General features: G+C 46.5%; 1 protein-coding gene across 3 annotated transcripts in view; it reads left to right on the top strand.

Annotated features, from left to right (window-relative positions):
• The first annotated feature begins 455 nt into the window (after positions 1–455).
• Positions 456–23,951, top strand: part of LOC106578239 (TSC22 domain family protein 4) — a 24,731-nt gene continuing 1,235 nt past the window's right edge. Inside the window, exons 1-5 of one of the 3 annotated variants that reach the window (XM_045701708.2) lie at positions 456–1,266; positions 8,492–9,196; positions 9,390–9,538; positions 17,841–17,892; positions 19,585–19,981. In XM_045701708.2, the coding sequence (XP_045557664.1) occupies positions 8,492–9,196; positions 9,390–9,538; positions 17,841–17,892; positions 19,585–19,981 (1,303 nt within the window). In that variant the 5' untranslated portion in view covers positions 456–1,266. The remainder of the gene's footprint in view (positions 1,267–8,491; positions 9,197–9,389; positions 9,539–17,840; positions 17,893–19,584; positions 19,982–23,951) is intronic. The other 2 variants (XM_045701709.2, XM_045701710.2) reach the window with 2 other exon arrangements.

Genomic DNA, 23,951 nt, shown 5'->3' on the forward strand with positions numbered 1-23,951 from the left:
TACGGGCTATTATCATGAATAACACACAGCTACCTGTTCTTCAGGTATGTTTTATAATTGGGGCGGCAGGGTAGCCTAGTGGTTAGAGCGTTGGACTAGTAACTGAAAGGTTGCAAGATCGAATTCCCGAGCTGACAAGGTACAAATCTGTCGTTCTGCCCCTGAACAAGGCTAGTTAAATGAAGGTAAAATAAAATTGTAAATAATAATATTGTTCTTAACTGACTTGCCTAGTTAAATGAAGGTAAAATACAATTGTAAATAATAATATTGTTCTTGACTAGTTAAATAAAGGTTAAATAAAGACTAGTTAAATAAAGGTTAAATAAATAAAAAATCATTGCTCCTCCTGTCTCTACACCAAGTTCCCCCACGTGTACACGCCTCTTCGCCTTCCGCTGGACGGGGAACAGTAGTACTTTGATCTGGCCAGCAGGGGTCGCCAGGGCGCCGTAAACACGGGGCGGAACTTCCGGGTTCATGCAAGTTGTCAACAGTTTGCTAAAGAGAAATAAACATGTAGCTAGATAGTGTGAGAGCAGAACGCTACCCTTCTTTTTCCTGGGAGAGAGAGAGCGAGAGAGAGAGAGAGAGAGACGGGGGAGGGAGAGTGAAGACCGAAAGACTGTCAGACGCCGCGGAAAGCAGAAGTAGCTAGTTAACTAACTAGGTAGCTAACTAGAATGTTTAGCTACTGTAGCTAGCTAACTCACTTGTGATGTGAGAAGTGTCAGTCCCAGGCTAGCTAACAACGGGCTGATGTGTGTGATAAGTCCAGCCTGCTCTCCCTCTTCGCGGCTACCTCTACTGATGCCTGTCTCGGTCGGGGCTCCATGGAAGAGCTGCTAGCACAGGGCGGAACAGGAACGTGACTGCAGCAGACTCTCCTCACCCCTGCCCTCTGCCCTGAGCCAAGTACGGTCCCTGCTCATCTCTCCGGTCCAACGGGATATTACAACCGTGGGGGGAGCCTGGAAACGGGAGCTACGGCCGACAGAGCAAGCGGCGATTGGGCGAAGGGTACTTTTCCAACTCTTTCTACAACTTTTATAAACGTCTGATTCATAAAGTTGACATCATCCCACTGGTGAAGGTTGTGCAGTGTGTCTGTTCGGCTGTGATGAGATGTCGTCATAGAAGCGACAGACACGGTTGGAACCCTCGATAGTGCTCCAGAACCCCTGCTATAGGTTCCAGAACCCCTGCTATAGGTTCCAGAACCCCTGCTATAGGTTCCAGAACCCCTGCTATAGGTTCCAGAACAAGGTACGTCATCTGTCGCCTGAAACAAACTTCACCGAGAAGGTAAAACAATAGCTAAGAAAGTTGTGCATCTGAAGAGCTCTGTGAAGGGGGAGCGAGAGAAGGGATTGAATTGAAATGGACGTCAGGCTCTGCTGCACAGAGGCTTCGTTGTACGTTATGGCTGATGACGTCACCGAGCGGAATTATTTTCAAGCACGTAGCTGAGTGATTGTTGAACCGATAACAGTATAATACTGAGGCTTATAGCTGGCCTCTGAAGACCTTAACAACTGTTCTACTGTAGCTATGATACACAGACTAGTTAATAACTGTCCTACTGTAGCTATGATACACAGACTAGTTAACTGTTCTACTGTAGGTATGATACACAGACTAGTTAACTGTTTTACTGTAGGTATGATACACAGACTAGTTAACTGTTTTACTGTAGGTATGATACACAGACTAGTTAACTGTTCTACTGTAGCTATGATACACAGACTAGTTAATAACTGTCCTACTGTAGCTATGATACACAGACTAGTTAACTGTTTTACTGTAGGTATGATACAGACTAGTTAATAACTGTTCTACTGTAGGTATGATACACAGACTAGTTAATAACTGTCCTACTGTAGGTATGATACAGACTAGTTAACTGTTCTACTGTAGCTATGATACAGACTAGTTAACTGTTTTACTGTAGGTATGATACACAGACTAGTTATTAACTGTAGGTATGATACAGACTAGTTAACTGTTTTACTGTAGGTATGATACAGACTAGTTAACTGTCCTACTGTAGCTATGATACAGACTAGTTAATAACTGTAGGTATGATACAGACTAGTTAACTGTTCTACTGTAGGTATGATACAGACTAGTTAATAACTGTCCTACTGTAGGTATGATACAGACTAGTTAACTGTTTTACTGTAGGTATGATACACAGACTAGTTAACTGTTTTACTGTAGGTATGATACACAGACTAGTTAATAACTGTCCTACTGTAGGTATGATACAGACTAGTTAACTGTCCTACTGTAGGTATGATACAGACTAGTTAACTGTTTTACTGTAGGTATGATACAGACTAGTTAATAACTGTTCTACTGTAGGTATGATACACAGACTAGTTAATAACTGTAGGTATGATACACAGACTAGTTAACTGTTCTACTGTAGGTATGATACAGACTAGTTAACGTCAACTGTAGGTATGATACACAGACTAGTTAACTGTTCTACTGTAGGTATGATCACAGACTAGTTAACAACTGTTTTACTGTAGGTATGATACACAGACTAGTTAACTGTTCTACTGTAGGTATGATACACAGACTAGTTAACTGTTCTACTGTAGGTATGATACACAGACTAGTTCAACTGTTTTACTGTAGGTATGATACACAGACTAGTTTAACTGTTCTACTGTAGCTATGATACACAGACTAGTTAATAACTGTTCTACTGTAGGTATGATACACAGACTAGTTAACTGTTCTACTGTAGGTATGATACACAGACTAGTTAACTGTTCTACTGTAGGTATGATACACAGACTAGTTAACAACTGTTTTACTGTAGGTATGATACACAGACTAGTTAACTGTTCTACTGTAGGTATGATACACAGACTAGTTAATAACTGTAGCTATGATACACAGACTAGTTAACAACTGTTTTACTGTAGCTATGATACACAGACTAGTTAACAACTGTTTTACTGTAGGTATGATACAGACTAGTTAATAACTGTAGGTATGATACACAGACTATAGAGTTAACTGGTCTAGTTATGATTAGAGGGCGACCGATTAATCGTGGCAGGGGCCGATTTCAAGTTTTCATAATAATCGGTATTTTTGCCCACCGATTTGCCGATTTATTTTTTATTTTTTTATTTATTTTTTAATTAAAAAAAAAATGTTTCATTGATTTTATTGATGTATTATATTAAGTTAAAATAAGTGTTCATTCAGTATTGTTGTAATTGTCATTATTACACAAAAAAAGAAGAAGAAAATAATCGGCCGATTAATCGGTACCGGCTTCTTGGGCCCTCCAATAATCGGTATCGGCGTTGAAAAATCATAATCGGTCGACCTCTAGTTATGATAGACTGTAGAGTTACCAGCTGGTCTAGTTATGATATAGACTGTAGAGTTACCAGCTGGTCTAGTTATGATATAGACTGTAGAGTTACCAACTGGTCTAGTTAATAATATAGACTGTAGAGTTACCAGCTGGTCTAGTTAATAATATAGACTGTAGAGTTACCAACTGGTCTAGTTAATAATATAGACTGTAGAGTTACCAGCTGGTCTAGTTAATAATATAGACTGTAGAGTTACCAGCTGGTCTAGTTAATAATATAGACTGTAGAGTTACCAGCTGGTCTAGTTATGATATAGACTGTAGAGTTACCAGCTGGTCTAGTTAATAATATAGACTGTAGAGTTACCAGCTGGTCTAGTTAATAATATAGACTGTAGAGTTACCAGCTGGTCTAGTTAATAATATAGACTGTAGAGTTACCAACTGGTCTAGTTAATAATATAGACTGTAGAGTTACCAGCTGGTCTAGTTAATAATATAGACTGTAGAGTTACCAGCTGGTCTAGTTAATAATATAGACTGTAGAGTTACCAGCTGGTCTAGTTAATAATATAGACTGTAGAGTTACCAGCTGGTCTAGTTATGATATAGACTGTAGAGTTACCAGCTGGTCTAGTTAATAATATAGACTGTAGAGTTACCAGCTGGTCTAGTTAATAATATAGACTGTAGAGTTACCAGCTGGTCTAGTTAATAATATAGACTGTAGAGTTACCAGCTGGTCTAGTTAATAATATAGACTGTAGAGTTACCAGCTGGTCTAGTTAATAATATAGACTGTAGAGTTACCAGCTGGTCTAGTTATGATATAGACTGTAGAGTTACCAGCTGGTCTAGTTAATAATATAGACTGTAGAGTTACCAGCTGGTCTAGTTAATAATATAGACTGTAGAGTTACCAGCTGGTCTAGTTATGATAGACTGTAGAGTTACCAACTGGTCTAGTTAATAATATAGACTGTAGAGTTACCAGCTGGTCTAGTTAATAATATAGACTGTAGAGTTACCAGCTGGTCTAGTTAATAATATAGACTGTAGAGTTACCAGCTGGTCTAGTTAATAATATAGACTGTAGCTCGAGCTTCCGGTTCTGGGTGAGTAATGGAGTGAGGTGCGTAAATATCAATCAGTATTATCACCCTTTTTTTGCTTAAAATGCTTTAAAAATGACCACTGGCCTTATATTTCAATATTACCACTGCGCCTAATATTTAAATATTACTACTGGCCTAATATTTAAATATCACCACTTGCCAAATATTAAGAACTGGCCTAATATTTGTATATCAGAGAAGTGAAAGATCGGACCCATGTAGCTGTTTCTCAGCGTAAAGTGGAGCGACAACCAGCACCAAACACGGTCAACACCAGGTACAAGGCTGATTTATCTACAATGTTCCAGCAGTAGGGCCTTTCATGAAAGCAGTCACAGCAGTGCTAAATAAGTACATTCAATTAACCTTTTGCAGAACTTGAAATTGATGTGAAAGCCCAGGGAGTACAGGTTACACCAACTGGCATGGGTACTGGAGAAGACTCAGGAATCCCTCACCTACTGATATGGGTACTGGAGAAGACTCAGGAATCCCTCACCTACTGATATGGGTACTGGAGAAGACTCAGGAATCCCTCACCTACTGATATGGGTACTGGAGAAGACTCAGGAATCCCTCACCAACTGGAGAAGACTCAGGAATCCCTCACCAACTGGAGAAGACTCAGGAATCCCTCACCAACTGGAGAAGACTCAGGAATCCCTCACCACTTATTTTTTAAATTTATTTTACCTTTATTTAACTAGGCAAGTCAGTTAAGAAAGAATTGTTATTTTACAATGACGGCCTAGGAACAGTGGGTTAACTGCCTGTTCAGGGGCAGAACGACAGATTTGTACCTTGTCAGCCCGGGGATTACGATCTTGCAACCTTTCGGTCACTAGTCCAACGCTCTAACCACTAGGCTACCTGCTGGTTACTAGTCCAACGCTCTAACTACTAGGCTACCTGCCTCCTCTAACCACTAGGCTACCTGCTGGTTACTAGTCCAACGCTCTAACCACTAGGCTACCTGCTGGTTACTGGCCCAACGCTCTAACCACTAGGCTACCTGCTGGTTACTGGCCCAACACTCTAACCACTAGGCTACCTGCTGGTTACTAGTCCAACGCTCTAAGCACTAGGCTACCTGCTGGTTACTAGTCCAACGCTCTAACCACTAGGCTACCTGCTGGTTACTAGTCCAACGCTCTAACCACTAGGCTACCTGCTGGTTACCAGTCCAACGCTCTAACCACTAGGCTACCTGCTGGTTACTAGTCCAACGCTCTAACCACTAGGCTACCTGCTGGTTACTGGCCCAGCGGTCTAACCACTAGGCTACCTGCTGGTTACCAGTCCAACACTCTAACCACTAGACTACCTGCTGGTTACTAGTCCAACACTCTAACCACTAGGCTCTAACCACTAGGCTCTAACCACTAGGCTACCTGCTGGTTACCAGTCCAACACTCTAACCACTAGGCTACCTGCTGGTTACTAGTCCAACGCTCTAACCACTAGGCTACCTGCTGGTTACTGGCCCAACGCTCTAACCACTAGGCTACCTGCTGGTTACTAGTCCAACGCTCTAACCACTAGGCTACCTGCTGGTTACTGGCCCAACGCTCTAACCACTAGGCTACCTGCTGGTTACTAGTCCAACACTCTAACCACTAGGCTCTAACCACTAGGCTACCTGCTGGTTACTAGTCCAACACTCTAACCACTAGACTACCTGCTGGTTACTAGTCTAACGCTCTAACCACTAGACTACCCTGCTGGTTACTAGTCCAACGCTCTAACCACTAGGCTACCTGCTGGTTACTAGTCTAACGCTCTAACCACTAGACTCTAACCACTAGGCTACCTGCTGGTTACTAGTCCAACGCTCTAACCACTAGACTACCCTGCTGGTTACTAGTCTAACGCTCTAACCACTAGACTACCTGCTGGTTACTAGTCTAAAGCTCTAACCACTAGACTACCTGCTGGTTACTAGTCTAAAGCTCTAACCACTAGGCTACCTGCTGGTTACTAGTCTAACGCTCTAACCACTAGACTACCTGCTGGTTACTAGTCTAATGCTCTAACCACTAGACTACCTGCTGGTTACTAGTCTAAAGCTCTAACCACTAGGCTACCTGCTGGTTACTAGTCTAACGCTCTAACCACTAGACTACCTGCTGGTTACTAGTCTAACGCTCTAACCACTAGGCTCTAACCACTAGGCTACCTGCTGGTTACTAGTCCAACGCTCTAACCACTAGACTACCTGCTGGTTACCAGTCCAACACTCTAACCACTAGGCTACCTGCTGGTTACTAGTCTAACGCTCTAACCACTAGGCTCTAACCACTAGACTACCCTGCTGGTTACTGGCCCAACGCTCTAACCACTAGGCTCTAACCACTAGGCTACCTGCTGGTTACTAGTCCAACGCTCTAACCACTAGACTACCTGCTGGTTACCAGTCCAACACTCTAACCACTAGGCTACCTGCTGGTTACTAGTCCAACGCTCTAACCACTAGGCTACCTGCTGGTTACCAGTCCAACACTCTAACCACTAGGCTACCTGCTGGTTACCAGTCCAACGCTCTAACCACTAGGCTACCTGCTGGTTACCAGTCCAACGCTCTAACCACTAGGCTCTAACCACTAGGCTACCTGCTGGTTACCAGTCCAACACTCTAACCACTAGGCTACCTGCTGGTTACCAGTCCAACACTCTAACCACTAGGCTACCTGCTGGTTACTGGCCCAACGCTCTAACCACTAGGCTACCTGCTGGTTACCAGTCCAACACTCTAACCACTAGGCTACCTGCTGGTTACTAGTCCAACACTCTAACCACTAGGCTCTAACCACTAGACTACCTGCTGGTTACTAGTCTAACGCTCTAACCACTAGGCTACCTGCTGGTTACTGGCCCAGCGGTCTAACCACTAGACTCTAACCACTAGACTACCTGCTGGTTACTAGTCCAACACTCTAACCACTAGGCTCTAACCACTAGACTACCTGCTGGTTACCAGTCTAACGCTCTAACCACTAGACTACCTGCTGGTTACTAGTCCAACACTCTAACCACTAGGCTCTAACCACTAGACTCTAACCACTAGACTACCTGCTGGTTACCAGTCCAACACTCTAACCACTAGACTACCTGCTGGTTACTAGTCTAACACTCTAACCACTAGGCTACCTGCCTCCTCCTCTAACCACTAGGCTACCTGCTGGTTACTAGTCCAACGCTCTAACCACTAGGCTCTAACCACTAGGCTACCTGCCACCCCAATTATAAAAAATACCTGAAGAACAAGGTGATATCGCTCGAGAATCAATCAAGATACCAAACCATCAAAATCCCAGGCCCGAGAGAGTGGACCGACCGCAGGCCTCCACCTTCACTGCTAACCTGTTGGAGATCCTGCAGGTTGTTCCTGAGGTTCCACCAATACTCGGCGAAGGATTAGGGTCCTCCTCTCAGCAGGTATCTGCTCCGGCTGATCCCTAGCTACTACAGCGAGGTGGCCAAGGGTATTACAGCTCATTCTAGGGGGTGAGAGTCGCGCTGCGTTTTCCAAGTAACGCAGCAAAAGATGAGAACAGATCTGTCCTTCCCTCACTCAGAACAAGACGGAAGAGGAGTCTGGAGCTGACAGTGAAAGAGCCAAGTTTGACTTTGAGAAAATCTGGATTTCAGAGAAACTCATGAAGGCTTCTTCTTTTCTTTATTTTTCACTAACGGTCATAAATCATTTGGTTATTGTTGTTAAACTCCTATCCAGGTATCAGATTGTTATATCATATGATGTGGTTAGCTGACATGTTAACACCTATCCAGTTGTTGTGAGATCTGGCATGTGTTTGAGCAGAAATACCACCTGGCATAATTATTTAGTAATGTTGGCGGTAAACTGGTTTATATCTGTCAGTGCTAGGCTGCACAACCTGAATACACACACACACACACACACACACACACACACACACACACACACACACACACACACACAGCGGTCTGTCCTGTTTGCGTCTGTCTGTGCTGCTACCTCTAACACCACATCACTGTGTCTCTGTGTGTTTAGATGAGTGGGGGGAAGAAGAGGAGTGGCTTCCAGATTACCAGTGTGACATCAGACTACACTCAGAGTTCTGGGGAAGCCCCGCCCCCTGCCCAGGCCTCTAGCCAATCAAATCGCTCCCCTCCCTCCTCCAGCCAATCCACTGCTTCCTCCCAGCCTGGCCCCGCCCACCAGCAGGGAAGCACCTCCCAGCCGACGACTCCCCTCTCTCTGAGGAAATACAACTCCCAAGATGCCACAGGACAGGGATCCAGGTTCCGAGTCGTCCGATTGGGCCAGGGCCACGGAGAACCCTATCACCGGGGGCGATGGACCTGCACTGACTTCCTGGAACGAGAGGAAGGGTTGGGGCTTAGACGGGTGATGGACAGCATGAGACACGCCCACTCTCTGGAGTCGCTTGAGGGGATTGGTCTAGAGAGGGGAGGGGGAGGGGCTGCAGGCCGGCTGCTGGGGAACGTGCGCGCTCTCAGGACGGGACACCTTGTGCACTCTCAGGGTACCTCCCACTTGCTGGCCCAGCCAATAGGGTCAGATGGGGAGGGGTTTAGGGGGCTGAAGCCCCTCCTCCTCCACAGCGGCCCCTCCTCCCCCACACACCTGGACAGACTCCACTTACGATTGGTCGACTCCACGCCCCCTCCACCCAGCCCCCGCCCACGGAACATCCCCCCCCCTCTACGCCTGGACGTGGACGCTACCGGGAGGGTGAGAACACACACACACACAGACAACACACACACATACACACACACACACACACACACACACCACACACACACACACACACACACACACACACACCACACACCACACACACACACACACACACCACACACCACACACCACACTACATTCCCAAGCAGAGGTGTTTTGAAGGCTGTTTCTTCTCTCTCTCTAGTCTCTGTTGAGAGTTTCTCATTCCCAGCCCAGCTCCCCCCTACAGGGTAGAGATGGTATGTTCCTACCCAGTCTGACTCCCATCCAGACTCCTTCGGCCTGGTCCATGTTCGGCTCTGGGGGGGCCTTCCATCTGCCGGGGGATGACAGGTATGGTGGTGTGTGTGTGTGTGTGTGTGTGTGGTGTGTGTGTGTGGTGTGTGTGTGTGTGTGGTGTGTGTGTGTGGTGTGTGTGTGTGTGTGTGGTGTGTGTGTGTGTGTGGTGTGTGTGGTGTGTGTGTGTGGTGTGTGTGTGTGTGGTGTGTGTGTATGTGTGTGTGTGGTGTGTGTGTGTGTGTGGTGTGTGTGTGTGTGGTGTGTGTGTGTGTGGTGTGTGTGGTGTGTGTGTGTGGTGTGTGTGTGTGTGGTGTGTGTGTATGTGTGTGTGTGTGTGTGTGGTGTGTGTGGTGTGTGTGTGTGGTGTGTGTGTGTGTGGTGTGTGTGTATGTGTGTGTGTGGTGTGTGTGTGTGTGTGGTGTGTGTGTGTGTGGTGTGTGTGTGTGGTGTGTGTGTGTGTGTGTTTTAGTGTATTTGACCTCAGTCATGTTTCTGTTGGCTGTGTTTCTTTATTCTAGAGAGAGAGATAATCAGCATACTCCGAGCGAGTGGGCAGCTGAGAATGCCACACGCGTTGTCATTGGCTGAGGCACTGAGCGGGTGGGGTTTGGAAGTGGGGTTGTGCCTGTGTGAGCCAATGAGAGTGCAGGACAATGTGGTGTGTGGGAGAGGCAGAATGGTCCCTCGTGATAATCTAAATCCACAGACAAAGCTGCTCTCATCTGTGTTCGACTAGCTGGCTGGGGCTGGGGTAGAGTTGGGTCTGTGGGGTTAGGGGTAGATGGCTGGGGTAGAGTTGGGTCTGTGGGGTTAGGGGTTAGGGGTAGATGGCTGGGGTAGAGTTGGGTCTGTGGCTCTGTGGGGTTAGGGGTAGATGGCTGGGGTAGAGTTGGGTCTGTGGCTCTGTGGGGTTAGGGGTAGATGGCTGGGGTAGAGTTGGGTCTGTGGCTCTGTGGGGTTAGGGGTAGATGGCTGGGGTAGAGTTGGGGTTCATCTGGCTCTGTGGGGTTAGGGGTAGATGGCTGGGGTAGAGTTGGGTCTGTGGCTCTGTGGGGTTAGGGGTAGATGGCTGGGGTAGAGTTGGGGTTCATCTGGCTCTGTGGGGTTAGGGGTAGATGGCTGGGGTAGAGTTGGGTCTGTGGCTCTGTGGGGTTAGGGGTAGATGGCTGGGGTAGAGTTGGGTCTGTGGCTCTGTGGGGTTAGGGGTAGATGGCTGGGGTAGAGTTGGGTCTGTGGCTCTGTGGGGTTAGGGGTAGATGGCTGGGGTAGAGTTGGGTCTGTGGCTCTGTGGGGTTAGGGGTAGATGGCTGGGGTAGAGTTGGGTCTGTGGGGGTTAGGGGTAGATGGCTGGGGTAGAGTTGGGGTTCATCTGGCTCTGTGGGGTTAGGGGTAGATGGCTGGGGTAGAGTTGGGTCTGTGGCTCTGTGGGGTTAGGGGTAGATGGCTGGGGTAGAGTTGGGTCTGTGGCTCTGTGGGGTTAGGGGTAGATGGCTGGGGTAGAGTTGGGTCTGTGGCTCTGTGGGGTTAGGGGTAGATGGCTGGGGTAGAGTTGGGTCTGTGGCTCTGTGGGGTTAGGGGTAGATGGCTGGGGTAGAGTTGGGGTTCATCTGGCTCTGTGGGGTTAGGGGTAGATGGCTGGGGTAGAGTTGGGTCTGTGGCTCTGTGGGGTTAGGGGTAGATGGCTGGGGTAGAGTTGGGTCTATGGCTCTGTGGGGTTAGGGGTAGATGGCTGGGGTAGAGTTGGGTCTATGGCTCTGTGGGGTTAGGGTAGATGGCTGGGGTAGAGTTGGGTCTATGGCTCTGTGGGGTTAGGGGTAGATGGCTGGGGTAGAGTTGGGTCTATGGCTCTGTGGGGTTAGGGGTAGATGGCTGGGGTAGAGTTGGGTCTGTGGCTCTGTGGGGTTAGGGGTAGATGGCTGGGGTAGAGTTGGGTCTGTGGCTCTGTGGGGTTAGGGGTAGATGGCTGGGGTAGAGTTGGGTCTGTGGCTCTGTGGGGTTAGGGGTAGATGGCTGGGGTAGAGTTGGGGTTCATCTGGCTCTGTGGGGTTAGGGGTAGATGGCTGGGGTAGAGTTGGGTCTGTGGCTCTGTGGGGTTAGGGGTAGATGGCTGGGGTAGAGTTGGGTCTATGGCTCTGTGGGGTTAGGGGTAGATGGCTGGGGTAGAGTTGGGTCTGTGGGGTTAGGGGTTAGGGGTAGATGGCTGGGGTAGAGTTGGGTCTGTGGCTCTGTGGGGTTAGGGGTAGATGGCTGGGGTAGAGTTGGGTCTGTGGCTCTGTGGGGTTAGGGGTAGATGGCTGGGGTAGAGTTGGGTCTATGGCTCTGTGGGGTTAGGGGTAGATGGCTGGGGTAGAGTTGGGGTTCATCTGGCTCTGTGGGGTTAGGGGTAGATGGCTGGGGTAGAGTTGGGGTTCATCTGGCTCTGTGGGGTTAGGGGTAGATGGCTGGGGTAGAGTTGGGTCTGTGGCTCTGTGGGGTTAGGGTAGATGGCTGGGGTAGAGTTGGGTCTGTGGCTCTGTGGGGTTAGGGGTAGATGGCTGGGGTAGAGTTGGGTCTGTGGCTCTGTGGGGTTAGGGGTAGATGGCTGGGGTAGAGTTGGGGTTCATCTGGCTCTGTGGGGTTAGGGGTAGATGGCTGGGGTAGAGTTGGGTCTGTGGCTCTGTGGGGTTAGGGGTAGATGGCTGGGGTAGAGTTGGGGTTCATCTGGCTCTGTGGGGTTAGGGGTAGATGGCTGGGGTAGAGTTGGGTCTGTGGGGTTAGGGGTTAGGGGTAGATGGCTGGGGTAGAGTTGGGTCTGTGGCTCTGTGGGGTTAGGGGTAGATGGCTGGGGTAGAGTTGGGTCTGTGGCTCTGTGGGGTTAGGGGTAGATGGCTGGGGTAGAGTTGGGTCTGTGGCTCTGTGGGGTTAGGGGTAGATGGCTGGGGTAGAGTTGGGTCTGTGGCTCTGTGGGGTTAGGGGTAGATGGCTGGGGTAGAGTTGGGGTTCATCTGGCTCTGTGGGGTTAGGGGTAGATGGCTGGGGTAGAGTTGGGTCTGTGGCTCTGTGGGGTTAGGGGTAGATGGCTGGGGTAGAGTTGGGTCTGTGGCTCTGTGGGGTTAGGGGTAGATGGCTGGGGTAGAGTTGGGTCTGTGGCTCTGTGGGGTTAGGGGTAGATGGCTGGGGTAGAGTTGGCTCTGTGGGGTTAGGGGTAGATGGCTGGGGTAGAGTTGGGTCTGTGGCTCTGTGGGGTTAGGGGTAGATGGCTGGGGTAGAGTTGGGTCTGTGGCTCTGTGGGGTTAGGGGTAGATGGCTGGGGTAGAGTTGGGTCTGTGGGGTTAGGGGTAGATGGCTGGGGTAGAGTTGGCTCTGTGGGGTTAGGGGTAGATGGCTGGGGTAGAGTTGGGGTTCATCTGGCTCTGTGGGGTTAGGGGTAGATGGCTGGGGTAGAGTTGGGTCTGTGGGGTTAGGGGTTAGGGGTAGATGGCTGGGGTAGAGTTGGGTCTGTGGCTCTGTGGGGTTAGGGGTAGATGGCTGGGGTAGAGTTGGGGTTCATCTGGCTCTGTGGGGTTAGGGGTAGATGGCTGGGGTAGAGTTGGGTCTGTGGCTCTGTGGGGTTAGGGTAGATGGCTGGGGTAGAGTTGGGGTTCATCTGGCTCTGTGGGGTTAGGGTAGATGGCTGGGGTAGAGTTGGGGTTCATCTGGCTCTGTGGGGTTAGGGGTAGATGGCTGGGGTAGAGTTGGGGTTCATCTGGCTCTGTGGGGTTAGGGGTAGATGGCTGGGGTAGAGTTGGGTCTGTGGCTCTGTGGGGTTAGGGGTAGATGGCTGGGGTAGAGTTGGGTCTGTGGCTCTGTGGGGTTAGGGGTAGATGGCTGGGGTAGAGTTGGGTCTGTGGCTCTGTGGGGTTAGGGGTAGATGGCTGGGGTAGAGTTGGGTCTGTGGCTCTGTGGGGTTAGGGGTAGATGGCTGGGGTAGAGTTGGGTCTGTGGCTCTGTGGGGTTAGGGTAGATGGCTGGGGTAGAGTTGGGGTTAATCTGGCTCTGTGGGGTTAGGGGTAGATGGCTGGGGTAGAGTTGGGTCTATGGCTCTGTGGGGTTAGGGGTAGATGGCTGGGGTAGAGTTGGGGTTCATCTGGCTCTGTGGGGTTAGGGGTAGATGGCTGGGGTAGAGTTGGGGTTCATCTGGCTCTGTGGGGTTAGGGGTAGATGGCTGGGGTAGAGTTGGGTCTGTGGCTCTGTGGGGTTAGGGGTAGATGGCTGGGGTAGAGTTGGGTCTGTGGCTCTGTGGGGTTAGGGGTAGATGGCTGGGGTAGAGTTGGGTCTGTGGCTCTGTGGGGTTAGGGGTAGATGGCTGGGGTAGAGTTGGGTCTGTGGCTCTGTGGGGTTAGGGGTAGATGGCTGGGGTAGAGTTGGGTCTGTGGCTCTGTGGGGTTAGGGGTAGATGGCTGGGGTAGAGTTGGGGTTCATCTGGCTCTGTGGGGTTAGGGGTAGATGGCTGGGGTAGAGTTGGGTCTGTGGGGTTAGGGGTTAGGGGTAGATGGCTGGGGTAGAGTTGGGTCTGTGGCTCTGTGGGGTTAGGGGTAGATGGCTGGGGTAGAGTTGGGTCTGTGGCTCTGTGGGGTTAGGGGTAGATGGCTGGGGTAGAGTTGGGTCTATGGCTCTGTGGGGTTAGGGGTAGATGGCTGGGGTAGAGTTGGGTCTGTGGCTCTGTGGGGTTAGGGGTAGATGGCTGGGGTAGAGTTGGGGTTCATCTGGCTCTGTGGGGTTAGGGGTAGATGGCTGGGGTAGAGTTGGGGTTCATCTGGCTCTGTGGGGTTAGGGGTAGATGGCTGGGGTAGAGTTGGGTCTATGGCTCTGTGGGGTTAGGGGTAGATGGCTGGGGTAGAGTTGGGTCTGTGGCTCTGTGGGGTTAGGGGTAGATGGCTGGGGTAGAGTTGGGTCTGTGGCTCTGTGGGGTTAGGGGTAGATGGCTGGGGTAGAGTTGGGTCTGTGGGGTTAGGGGTAGATGGCTGGGGTAGAGTTGGGTCTGTGGCTCTGTGGGGTTAGGGGTAGATGGCTGGGGTAGAGTTGGGTCTGTGGGGTTAGGGGTAGATGGCTGGGGTAGAGTTGGGTCTGTGGCTCTGTGGGGTTAGGGGTAGATGGCTGGGGTAGAGTTGGGTCTGTGGGGTTAGGGGTAGATGGCTGGGGTAGAGTTGGGGTTCATCTGGCTCTGTGGGGTTAGGGGTAGATGGCTGGGGTAGAGTTGGGTCTATGGCTCTGTGGGGTTAGGGGTAGATGGCTGGGGTAGAGTTGGGTCTGTGGCTCTGTGGGGTTAGGGGTAGATGGCTGGGGTAGAGTTGGGTCTGTGGCTCTGTGGGGTTAGGGGTAGATGGCTGGGGTAGAGTTGGGTCTGTGGCTCTGTGGGGTTAGGGGTAGATGGCTGGGGTAGAGTTGGGTCTATGGCTCTGTGGGGTTAGGGGTAGATGGCTGGGGTAGAGTTGGGGTTCATCTGGCTCTGTGGGGTTAGGGGTAGATGGCTGGGGTAGAGTTGGGGTTCATCTGGCTCTGTGGGGTTAGGGGTAGCTGGCTGGGGTAGAGTTGGGTCTGTGGCTCTGTGGGGTTAGGGGTAGATGGCTGGGGTAGAGTTGGGTCTGTGGGGTTAGGGGTTAGGGGTAGATGGCTGGGGTAGAGTTGGGGTTCATCTGGCTCTGTGGGGTTAGGGTAGATGGCTGGGGTAGAGTTGGGTCTGTGGCTCTGTGGGGTTAGGGGTAGATGGCTGGGGTAGAGTTGGGTCTGTGGCTCTGTGGGGTTAGGGGTAGATGGCTGGGGTAGAGTTGGGTCTATGGCTCTGTGGGGTTAGGGGTAGATGGCTGGGGTAGAGTTGGGTCTGTGGCTCTGTGGGGTTAGGGGTAGATGGCTGGGGTAGAGTTGGGGTTCATCTGGCTCTGTGGGGTTAGGGGTAGATGGCTGGGGTAGAGTTGGGTCTGTGGCTCTGTGGGGTTAGGGGTAGATGGCTGGGGTAGAGTTGGCTCTGTGGGGTTAGGGGTAGATGGCTGGGGTAGAGTTGGGTCTATGGCTCTGTGGGGTTAGGGGTAGCTGGCTGGGGTAGAGTTGGGTCTGTGGCTCAGTGGGGTTAGGGGTAGATGGCTGGGGTAGAGTTGGGTCTGTGGGGTTAGGGGTAGATGGCTGGGGTAGAGTTGGGTCTGTGGCTCTGTGGGGTTAGGGGTAGATGGCTGGGGTAGAGTTGGGGTTCATCTGGCTCTGTGGGGTTAGGGGTAGATGGCTGGGGTAGAGTTGGGTCTGTGGCTCTGTGGGGTTAGGGGTAGATGGCTGGGGTAGAGTTGGGGTTCATCTGGCTCTGTGGGGTTAGGGGTAGATGGCTGGGGTAGAGTTGGGTCTGTGGGGTTAGGGGTTAGGGGTAGATGGCTGGGGTAGAGTTGGGTCTGTGGCTCTGTGGGGTTAGGGGTAGATGGCTGGGGTAGAGTTGGGGTTCATCTGGCTCTGTGGGGTTAGGGGTAGATGGCTGGGGTAGAGTTGGGGTTCATCTGGCTCTGTGGGGTTAGGGGTAGATGGCTGGGGTAGAGTTGGGTCTGTGGCTCTGTGGGGTTAGGGGTAGATGGCTGGGGTAGAGTTGGGTCTGTGGCTCTGTGGGGTTAGGGGTAGATGGCTGGGGTAGAGTTGGGTCTATGGCTCTGTGGGGTTAGGGGTAGATGGCTGGGGTAGAGTTGGGTCTATGGCTCTGTGGGGTTAGGGGTAGATGGCTGGGGTAGAGTTGGGTCTGTGGCTCTGTGGGGTTAGGGGTAGATGGCTGGGGTAGAGTTGGGTCTGTGGCTCTGTGGGGTTAGGGGTAGATGGCTGGGGTAGAGTTGGGGTTCATCTGGCTCTGTGGGGTTAGGGGTAGATGGCTGGGGTAGAGTTGGGTCTGTGGCTCTGTGGGGTTAGGGGTAGATGGCTGGGGTAGAGTTGGGTCTATGGCTCTGTGGGGTTAGGGGTAGATGGCTGGGGTAGAGTTGGGTCTGTGGCTCTGTGGGGTTAGGGGTAGATGGCTGGGGTAGAGTTGGGTCTGTGGCTCTGTGGGGTTAGGGGTAGATGGCTGGGGTAGAGTTGGGTCTGTGGCTCTGTGGGGTTAGGGGTAGATGGCTGGGGTAGAGTTGGGGTTCATCTGGCTCTGTGGGGTTAGGGGTAGATGGCTGGGGTAGAGTTGGGTCTGTGGCTCTGTGGGGTTAGGGGTAGATGGCTGGGGTAGAGTTGGGTCTATGGCTCTGTGGGGTTAGGGGTAGATGGCTGGGGTAGAGTTGGGGTCTGTGGCTCTGTGGGGTTAGGGGTAGATGGCTGGGGTAGAGGGGCGGCCGGGGGTTGGGGTGTGGCGGGGGAGTGGGCTGGCTCTGTGGGGTTAGGGGTAGATGGCTGGGGTAGAGTTGGGTCTGTGGCTCTGTGGCGGTTAGGGGTAGATGGCTGGGGTAGAGTTGGGTCTGTGGCTCTGTGGGGTTAGGGGTAGATGGCTGGGGTAGAGTTGGGTCTGTGGCTCTGTGGGGTTAGGGGTAGATGGCTGGGGTAGAGTTGGGTCTGTGGCTCTGTGGGGTTAGGGGTAGATGGCTGGGGTAGAGTTGGGTCTGTGGCTCTGTGGGGTTAGGGGTAGATGGCTGGGGTAGAGTTGGGTCTGTGGCTCTGTGGGGTTAGGGGTAGATGGCTGGGGTAGAGTTGGGTCTGTGGCTCTGTGGGGTTAGGGGTAGATGGCTGGGGTAGAGTTGGGTCTGTGGCTCTGTGGGGTTAGGGGTAGATGGCTGGGGTAGAGTTGGGTCTGTGGCTCTGTGGGGTTAGGGGTAGATGGCTGGGGTAGAGTTGGGTCTGTGGCTCTGTGGGGTTAGGGGTAGATGGCTGGGGTAGAGTTGGGTCTGTGGCTCTGTGGGGTTAGGGGTAGATGGCTGGGGTAGAGTTGGGTCTGTGGCTCTGTGGGGTTAGGGGTAGATGGCTGGGGTAGAGTTGGGTCTGTGGCTCTGTGGGGTTAGGGGTAGATGGCTGGGGTAGAGTTGGGGCTCATCTGGCTCTGTGGGGTTAGGGGTAGATGGCTGGGGTAGAGTTGGGGTTCATCTGGCTCTGTGGGGTTAGGGGTAGATGGCTGGGGTAGAGTTGGGGTTCATCTGGCTCTGTGGGGTTAGGGGTAGATGGCTGGGGTAGAGAGGCAACCAGGACTATGTACTGTGTAGGGAATAGGGTGCCATTTTAGTTTGGTGTGTGTGTGTGTTTGCTGCAGTGGAATATGTTGGATTGTTTGAGGTGTTGGACTGTTTGAGGTGTTGGATTTAGGAATAGACATTAATGTGAACCATGTGCCTCCACATGGCACTGAACCGACACACAGATAAATACATATTCTAAATGGTTTATTTTATTGTCTTTGCAGTGGGTCGAGCAGCAGCATGATCGCAATAGACAACAAGATCGAGCAAGCAATGGTAGGTCTCTATTGGGTAATAACCTCATTCTGATATCATGTGTTGTGATATCCACGTCTAGATGAAGGGGAGGAGACAGGTTAACCTCTCTCGGGGAAGGTTCACACTATTCAACAGCCAGTGAAAAATCAGAGCGCCAAATTCAAAACCACAAAATGTCATAATTCAAAGTTCTCAAACATACGACTATTTTACACCATTTTAAAGATACACTTCTCCTTAATGTAATCACGTTGTCCGATTACAAAAAGGCTTTATGGCAAAAGCATAAAGTTAGATTATGTTAGGACAGTTCCAACACAAGAAAAAGCACACAGCCATTTTCCTAGCAGGGACAGGCGTCACAAAAAACAGAAAACCAGCTAAAATTATGCACTAACCTTTGACGATCTTCATCAGATGACACTCCTAGGACATCATGTTACACAATACATGCATTTTTTATTCGATCAAGTTCATATTTATATCCATAAACCCCATTTTACATTGGCGCGTGACGTTCAGAAAATATTTTGCCTCCAATACTGCCGGTGAATCAGCACAACAATTTACAAAAATACTCACCATAAACATTGATAAAATATTAAACTGTTAATCAAAGAATTATAGATGAACATCTCCTTAATGCAACCGCTGTGACAGATTTCAAAAAAGCTTCACCGGGAAGCACACTTTGCAATAATCTGAGTACTGCGCTCAGAAAACAACATCAGGCAATACAGATACCCGCCATTTTGGAGTCATCTAAAATCATAAATAGCATTAGAAATATTCACTTACCTTTGATCTTCATCAGAAGGCACTTCCAGGAATCCCAGGTCCACAATGAATGTTGCTTTGTTCGATAAAGTCCATAATTTATGTCCAAATAGCTCCTTGTTGTTAGCGTGTTCAGTTAGCTACTCCAAGTGTAGGAAGCGCGCGGAAAATGTCACGACGAAAAGTAAAAAAAGTTATATTTACGTTCGTTCAAACATGTCAAACGTTATAAAGCATCAATCTTTAGGGCCTTTTTATCTTAGAACTTCAATAATATTCCAACCGGACGATTCCATTGTCTTGAAAAATGTTTTGGAACACAGCTACCTCCCACGTGAACGCGCGGCCAATGAACTGATGTCCTTCCCTGGGTCACCAACTTCCCCACCTTCTTGTTCGCTCTCTGTTCATCATAGAAGTCTCAAACAACTTTCTAAAGACTGTTGACATCTAGTGGAAGCCTTAGGAAGTGCAAAATGAACCCTAAGTCACTGTGTGTTTGATAGGCAATGATTTGAAAGGACTACAAGCACCAGAATTCTCACTTCCTGGTTAGATTTTTCTCAGGGTTTTGCCTGCCATATGAGTTCTGTTATACTCACAGACAAAAATTCAAACAGTTTTAGAAACTTCAGAGTGTTTTCTATCCAAATCTACTAATAATATGCATATTTTAGTTCCTGGGCCCGAGTAGTAGGCCGTTTTAATTTGGGTACGTTTTTCATCCGGCTGTGAAAATACTGCCCCCTACCCAAGAGAGGTTAAAGAAGGATTTTGAGACAATTGAGACATGGATGGTGTTTGAGTGCCGTTCAGAGGGTGAATGGGCAAGACAAAATATTTAAGTGCCTTTGAACGGGGTTTGGTAGTACTTGTCAGGTGCACCGGTTTGTGTCAGAACTACAATGCTTCTTGGTTTTTCACGCTCAACAGTTTCCCGTGTGTATCAAGAATGGTCTACCACCCAAAGGACACCTTGTAGAATTCGGTTCAGGCTGGAACATCCCCGACGCAAACTTGCTCTCCTGCCCGGGAGGTACCATGCTCACCCCCTCCAGTGGTTTTGGAACGATCAACCTTATCAAGAAGCAACACTCAGCTAGCATGAAGAAGCTAATTGACGGCGGCGCTCACTTCGAACAAGCTAAAGGTACTGATCAACAGACGATTACTGTTCCAAGGATGGCGATATTTACCTCCGTATTGGTGAGGCTCACAAGCAGGGGAAGAGATCCGATCTCGATCGAGCAATCGACGTTCTCAAACTACCTCAAGGGATATGAAGACTGTAGCTGCCGCCATCCTGTAGCTGCATCATCAGTTACGCCAGGTACCGCCGCGGTTTTACCGCCTGTTCCTCTGTGATGCAACTGATACCCCCTCGCAATTTCAAAACCCAGGTCTTCGTTCTGATTGGTCCACGCGGCAAGTCCAGACATGCCTCAGCATTAGCTGAGGCCACCTCCCCCCAATGACGTCTTCTACAAAACCCACAGGAACTGGTGGGACGGCCATACTGGTCAGAAAACAGTCATCACTTTTATGGCTGGTTGAAATATGAGATGCTACGTATCTGTGAGGTTCCTGTCAAGCGGAGCTTCGTCGAGTTCCACCCAGATTAAAACCATACAGTTTATAGGGTGTTCTATATCTCTAGTTATATATTATATATATACTAACCCTAACCCTAACCCTAACCATACAGCTTATAGGGTGTTCTATATCTCTAGTTATATATTATATATATACTAACCCTAACCCTAACCATACAGCTTATAGGGTGTTCTATATCTCTAGTTATATATTATATATATACTAACCCTAACCCTAACCATACAGCTTATAGGGTGTTCTATATCTCTAGTTATATATTATATATATACTAACCCTAACCCTAACCATACAGCTTATAGGGTGTTCTATATCTCTAGTTATATATTATATATATACTAACCCTAACCCTAACCATACAGCTTATAGGGTGTTCTATATCTCTAGTTATATATTATATATATACTAACCCTAACCCTAACCATACAGCTTATAGGGTGTTCGATATCTCTAGTTATATATTATATATATACTAACCCTAACCCTAACCATACAGCTTATAGGGTGTTCTATATCTCTAGTTATATATTATATATATATACTAACCCTAACCCTAACCATACAGCTTATAGGGTGTTCTATATCTCTAGTTATATATTATATATATATACTAACCCTAACCCTAACCCTAACCATACAGCTTATAGGGTGTTCTATATCTCTAGTTATATATTATATATATATACTAACCCTAACCCTAACCCTAACCATACAGCTTATAGGGTGTTCTATATCTCTAGTTATATATTATATATATATACTAACCCTAACCCTAACCATACAGCTTATAGGGTGTTCTATATCTCTAGTTATATATTATATATATACTAACCCTAACCCTAACCATACAGCTTATAGGGTGTTCTATATCTCTAGTTATATATTATATATATACTAACCCTAACCCTAACCATACAGCTTATAGGGTGTTCGATATCTCTAGTTATATATTATATATATACTAACCCTAACCCTAACCATACAGCTTATAGGGTGTTCTATATCTCTAGTTATATATTATATATATATACTAACCCTAACCCTAACCATACAGCTTATAGGGTGTTCTATATCTCTAGTTATATATTATATATATATACTAACCCTAACCCTAACCCTAACCATACAGCTTATAGGGTGTTCTATATCTCTAGTTATATATTATATATATATACTAACCCTAACCCTAACCATACAGCTTATAGGGTGTTCTATATCTCTAGTTATATATTATATATATACTAACCCTAACCCTAACCATACAGCTTATAGGGTGTTCTATATCTCTAGTTATATATTATATATATACTAACCCTAACCCTAACCATACAGCTTATAGGGTGTTCTATATCTCTAGTTATATATTATATATATACTAACCCTAACCCTAACCCTAACCATACAGCTTATAGGGTGTTCTATATCTCTAGTTATATATTATATATATACTAACCCTAACCCTAACCCTAACCATACAGCTTATAGGGTGTTCTATATCTCTAGTTATATATTATATATATACTAACCCTAACCCTAACCATACAGCTTATAGGGTGTTCGATATCTCTAGTTATATATTATATATATACTAACCCTAACCCTAACCATACAGCTTATAGGGTGTTCTATATCTCTAGTTATATATTGTGATATATGTTATGTATTGTGATAAATAGTGATAGTTATATATTGTGGTATACACTATATAGTGATAGTTATTGATACAGTATATTGGGATATAGTGATAGTTATTGATACAGTATATTGGGATATAGTGATAGTTATATATTGATACAGTATATTGGGATATAGTGATAGTTATATATTGATACAGTATATTGTTATATAGTGATAGTTATTGATACAGTATATTGGGATATAGTGATAGTTATTGATACAGTATATTGTTATATAGTGATAGTTATTGATACAGTATATTGGGATATAGTGATAGTTATATATTGATACAGTATATTGGGATATAGTGATAGTTATATATTGATACAGTATATTGGGATATAGTGATAGTTATTGATACAGTATATTGGGATATAGTGATAGTTATTGATACAGTATATTGGGATATAATGATAGTTATATATTGATACAGTATATTGTTATATAGTGATAGTTATATATTGATACAGTATATTGGGATATAGTGATAGTTATTGATACAGTATATTGTTATATAGTGATATATATTGATACAGTATATTGGGATATAGTGATAGTTATATATTGATACAGTATATTGGGATATAGTGATACTTATTGATACAGTATATTGGGATATAGTGATAGTTATTGATACAGTATATTGGGATATAGTGATAGTTATATATTGATACAGTATATTGGGATATAGTGATAGTTATATATTGATACAGTATATTGGGATATAGTGATATATATTGATACAGTATATTGGGATATATAGTGATATATATTGATACAGTATATTGGGATATATAGTGATATATATTGATACAGTATATTGGGATATAGTGATAGTTATATATTGATACAGTATATTGGGATATAGTGATAGTTATATATTGATACAGTATATTGTTATATAGTGATAGTTATTGATACAGTATATTGGGATATAGTGATAGTTATATATTGATACAGTATATTGGGATATAGTGATAGTTATATATTGATACAGTATATTGTTATATAGTGATAGTTATTGATACAGTATATTGGGATATAGTGATAGTTATATATTGATACAGTATATTGGGATATAGTGATAGTTATATATTGATACAGTATATTGTTATATAGTGATAGTTATTGATACAGTATATTGGGATATAGTGATAGTTATTGATACAGTATATTGGGATATAGTGATAGTTATTGAGTACAGTATATTGGGATATATTGATAGTTATTGATACAGTATATTGTTATATATTGATACAGTATATATTGATACAGTATATTGGGATATAGTGATAGTTATTGATACAGTATATTGGGATATAGTGATAGTATATTGATACAGTATATTGGGATATAGTGATAGTTATATATTGATACAGTATATTGTTATATATTGATAGTTATTGATACAGTATATTGGGATATAGTGATAGTTATATATTGATACAGTATATTGGGATATAGTGATAGTTATATATTGATACAGTATATTGGGATATAGTGATAGTTATATATTGATACAGTATATTGTTATATAGTGATAGTTATTGATACAGTATATTGGGATATAGTGATAGTTATATATTGATACAGTATATTGTTATATATTGATAGTTATTGATACAGTATATTGGGATATAGTGATAGTTATATATTGATACAGTATATTGGGATATAGTGATAGTTATATATTGATACAGTATATTGGGATATAGTGATAGTTATATATTGATACAGTATAGTGGGATATAGTGATAGTTATATATTGATACAGTATATTGGGATATAGTGATAGTTATATATTGATACAGTATATTGGGATATAGTGATAGTTATTGATACAGTATATTGGGTTATAGTGATAGTTATATATTGATACAGTATATTTTAATATAGTGATAGTTATTGATACAGTATATTGGGATATAGTGATAGTTATTGATACAGTATATTGTTATATATTGATACAGTATATATTGATACAGTATATTGTTAAATAGTGATAGTTATTG

The sequence above is a fragment of the Salmo salar genome, chromosome 18 (assembly GCF_965601325.2).
Source record: "Salmo salar chromosome 18, fSalSal1, whole genome shotgun sequence".
In the NCBI taxonomy this organism is placed as follows: domain Eukaryota; kingdom Metazoa; phylum Chordata; class Actinopteri; order Salmoniformes; family Salmonidae; genus Salmo; species Salmo salar.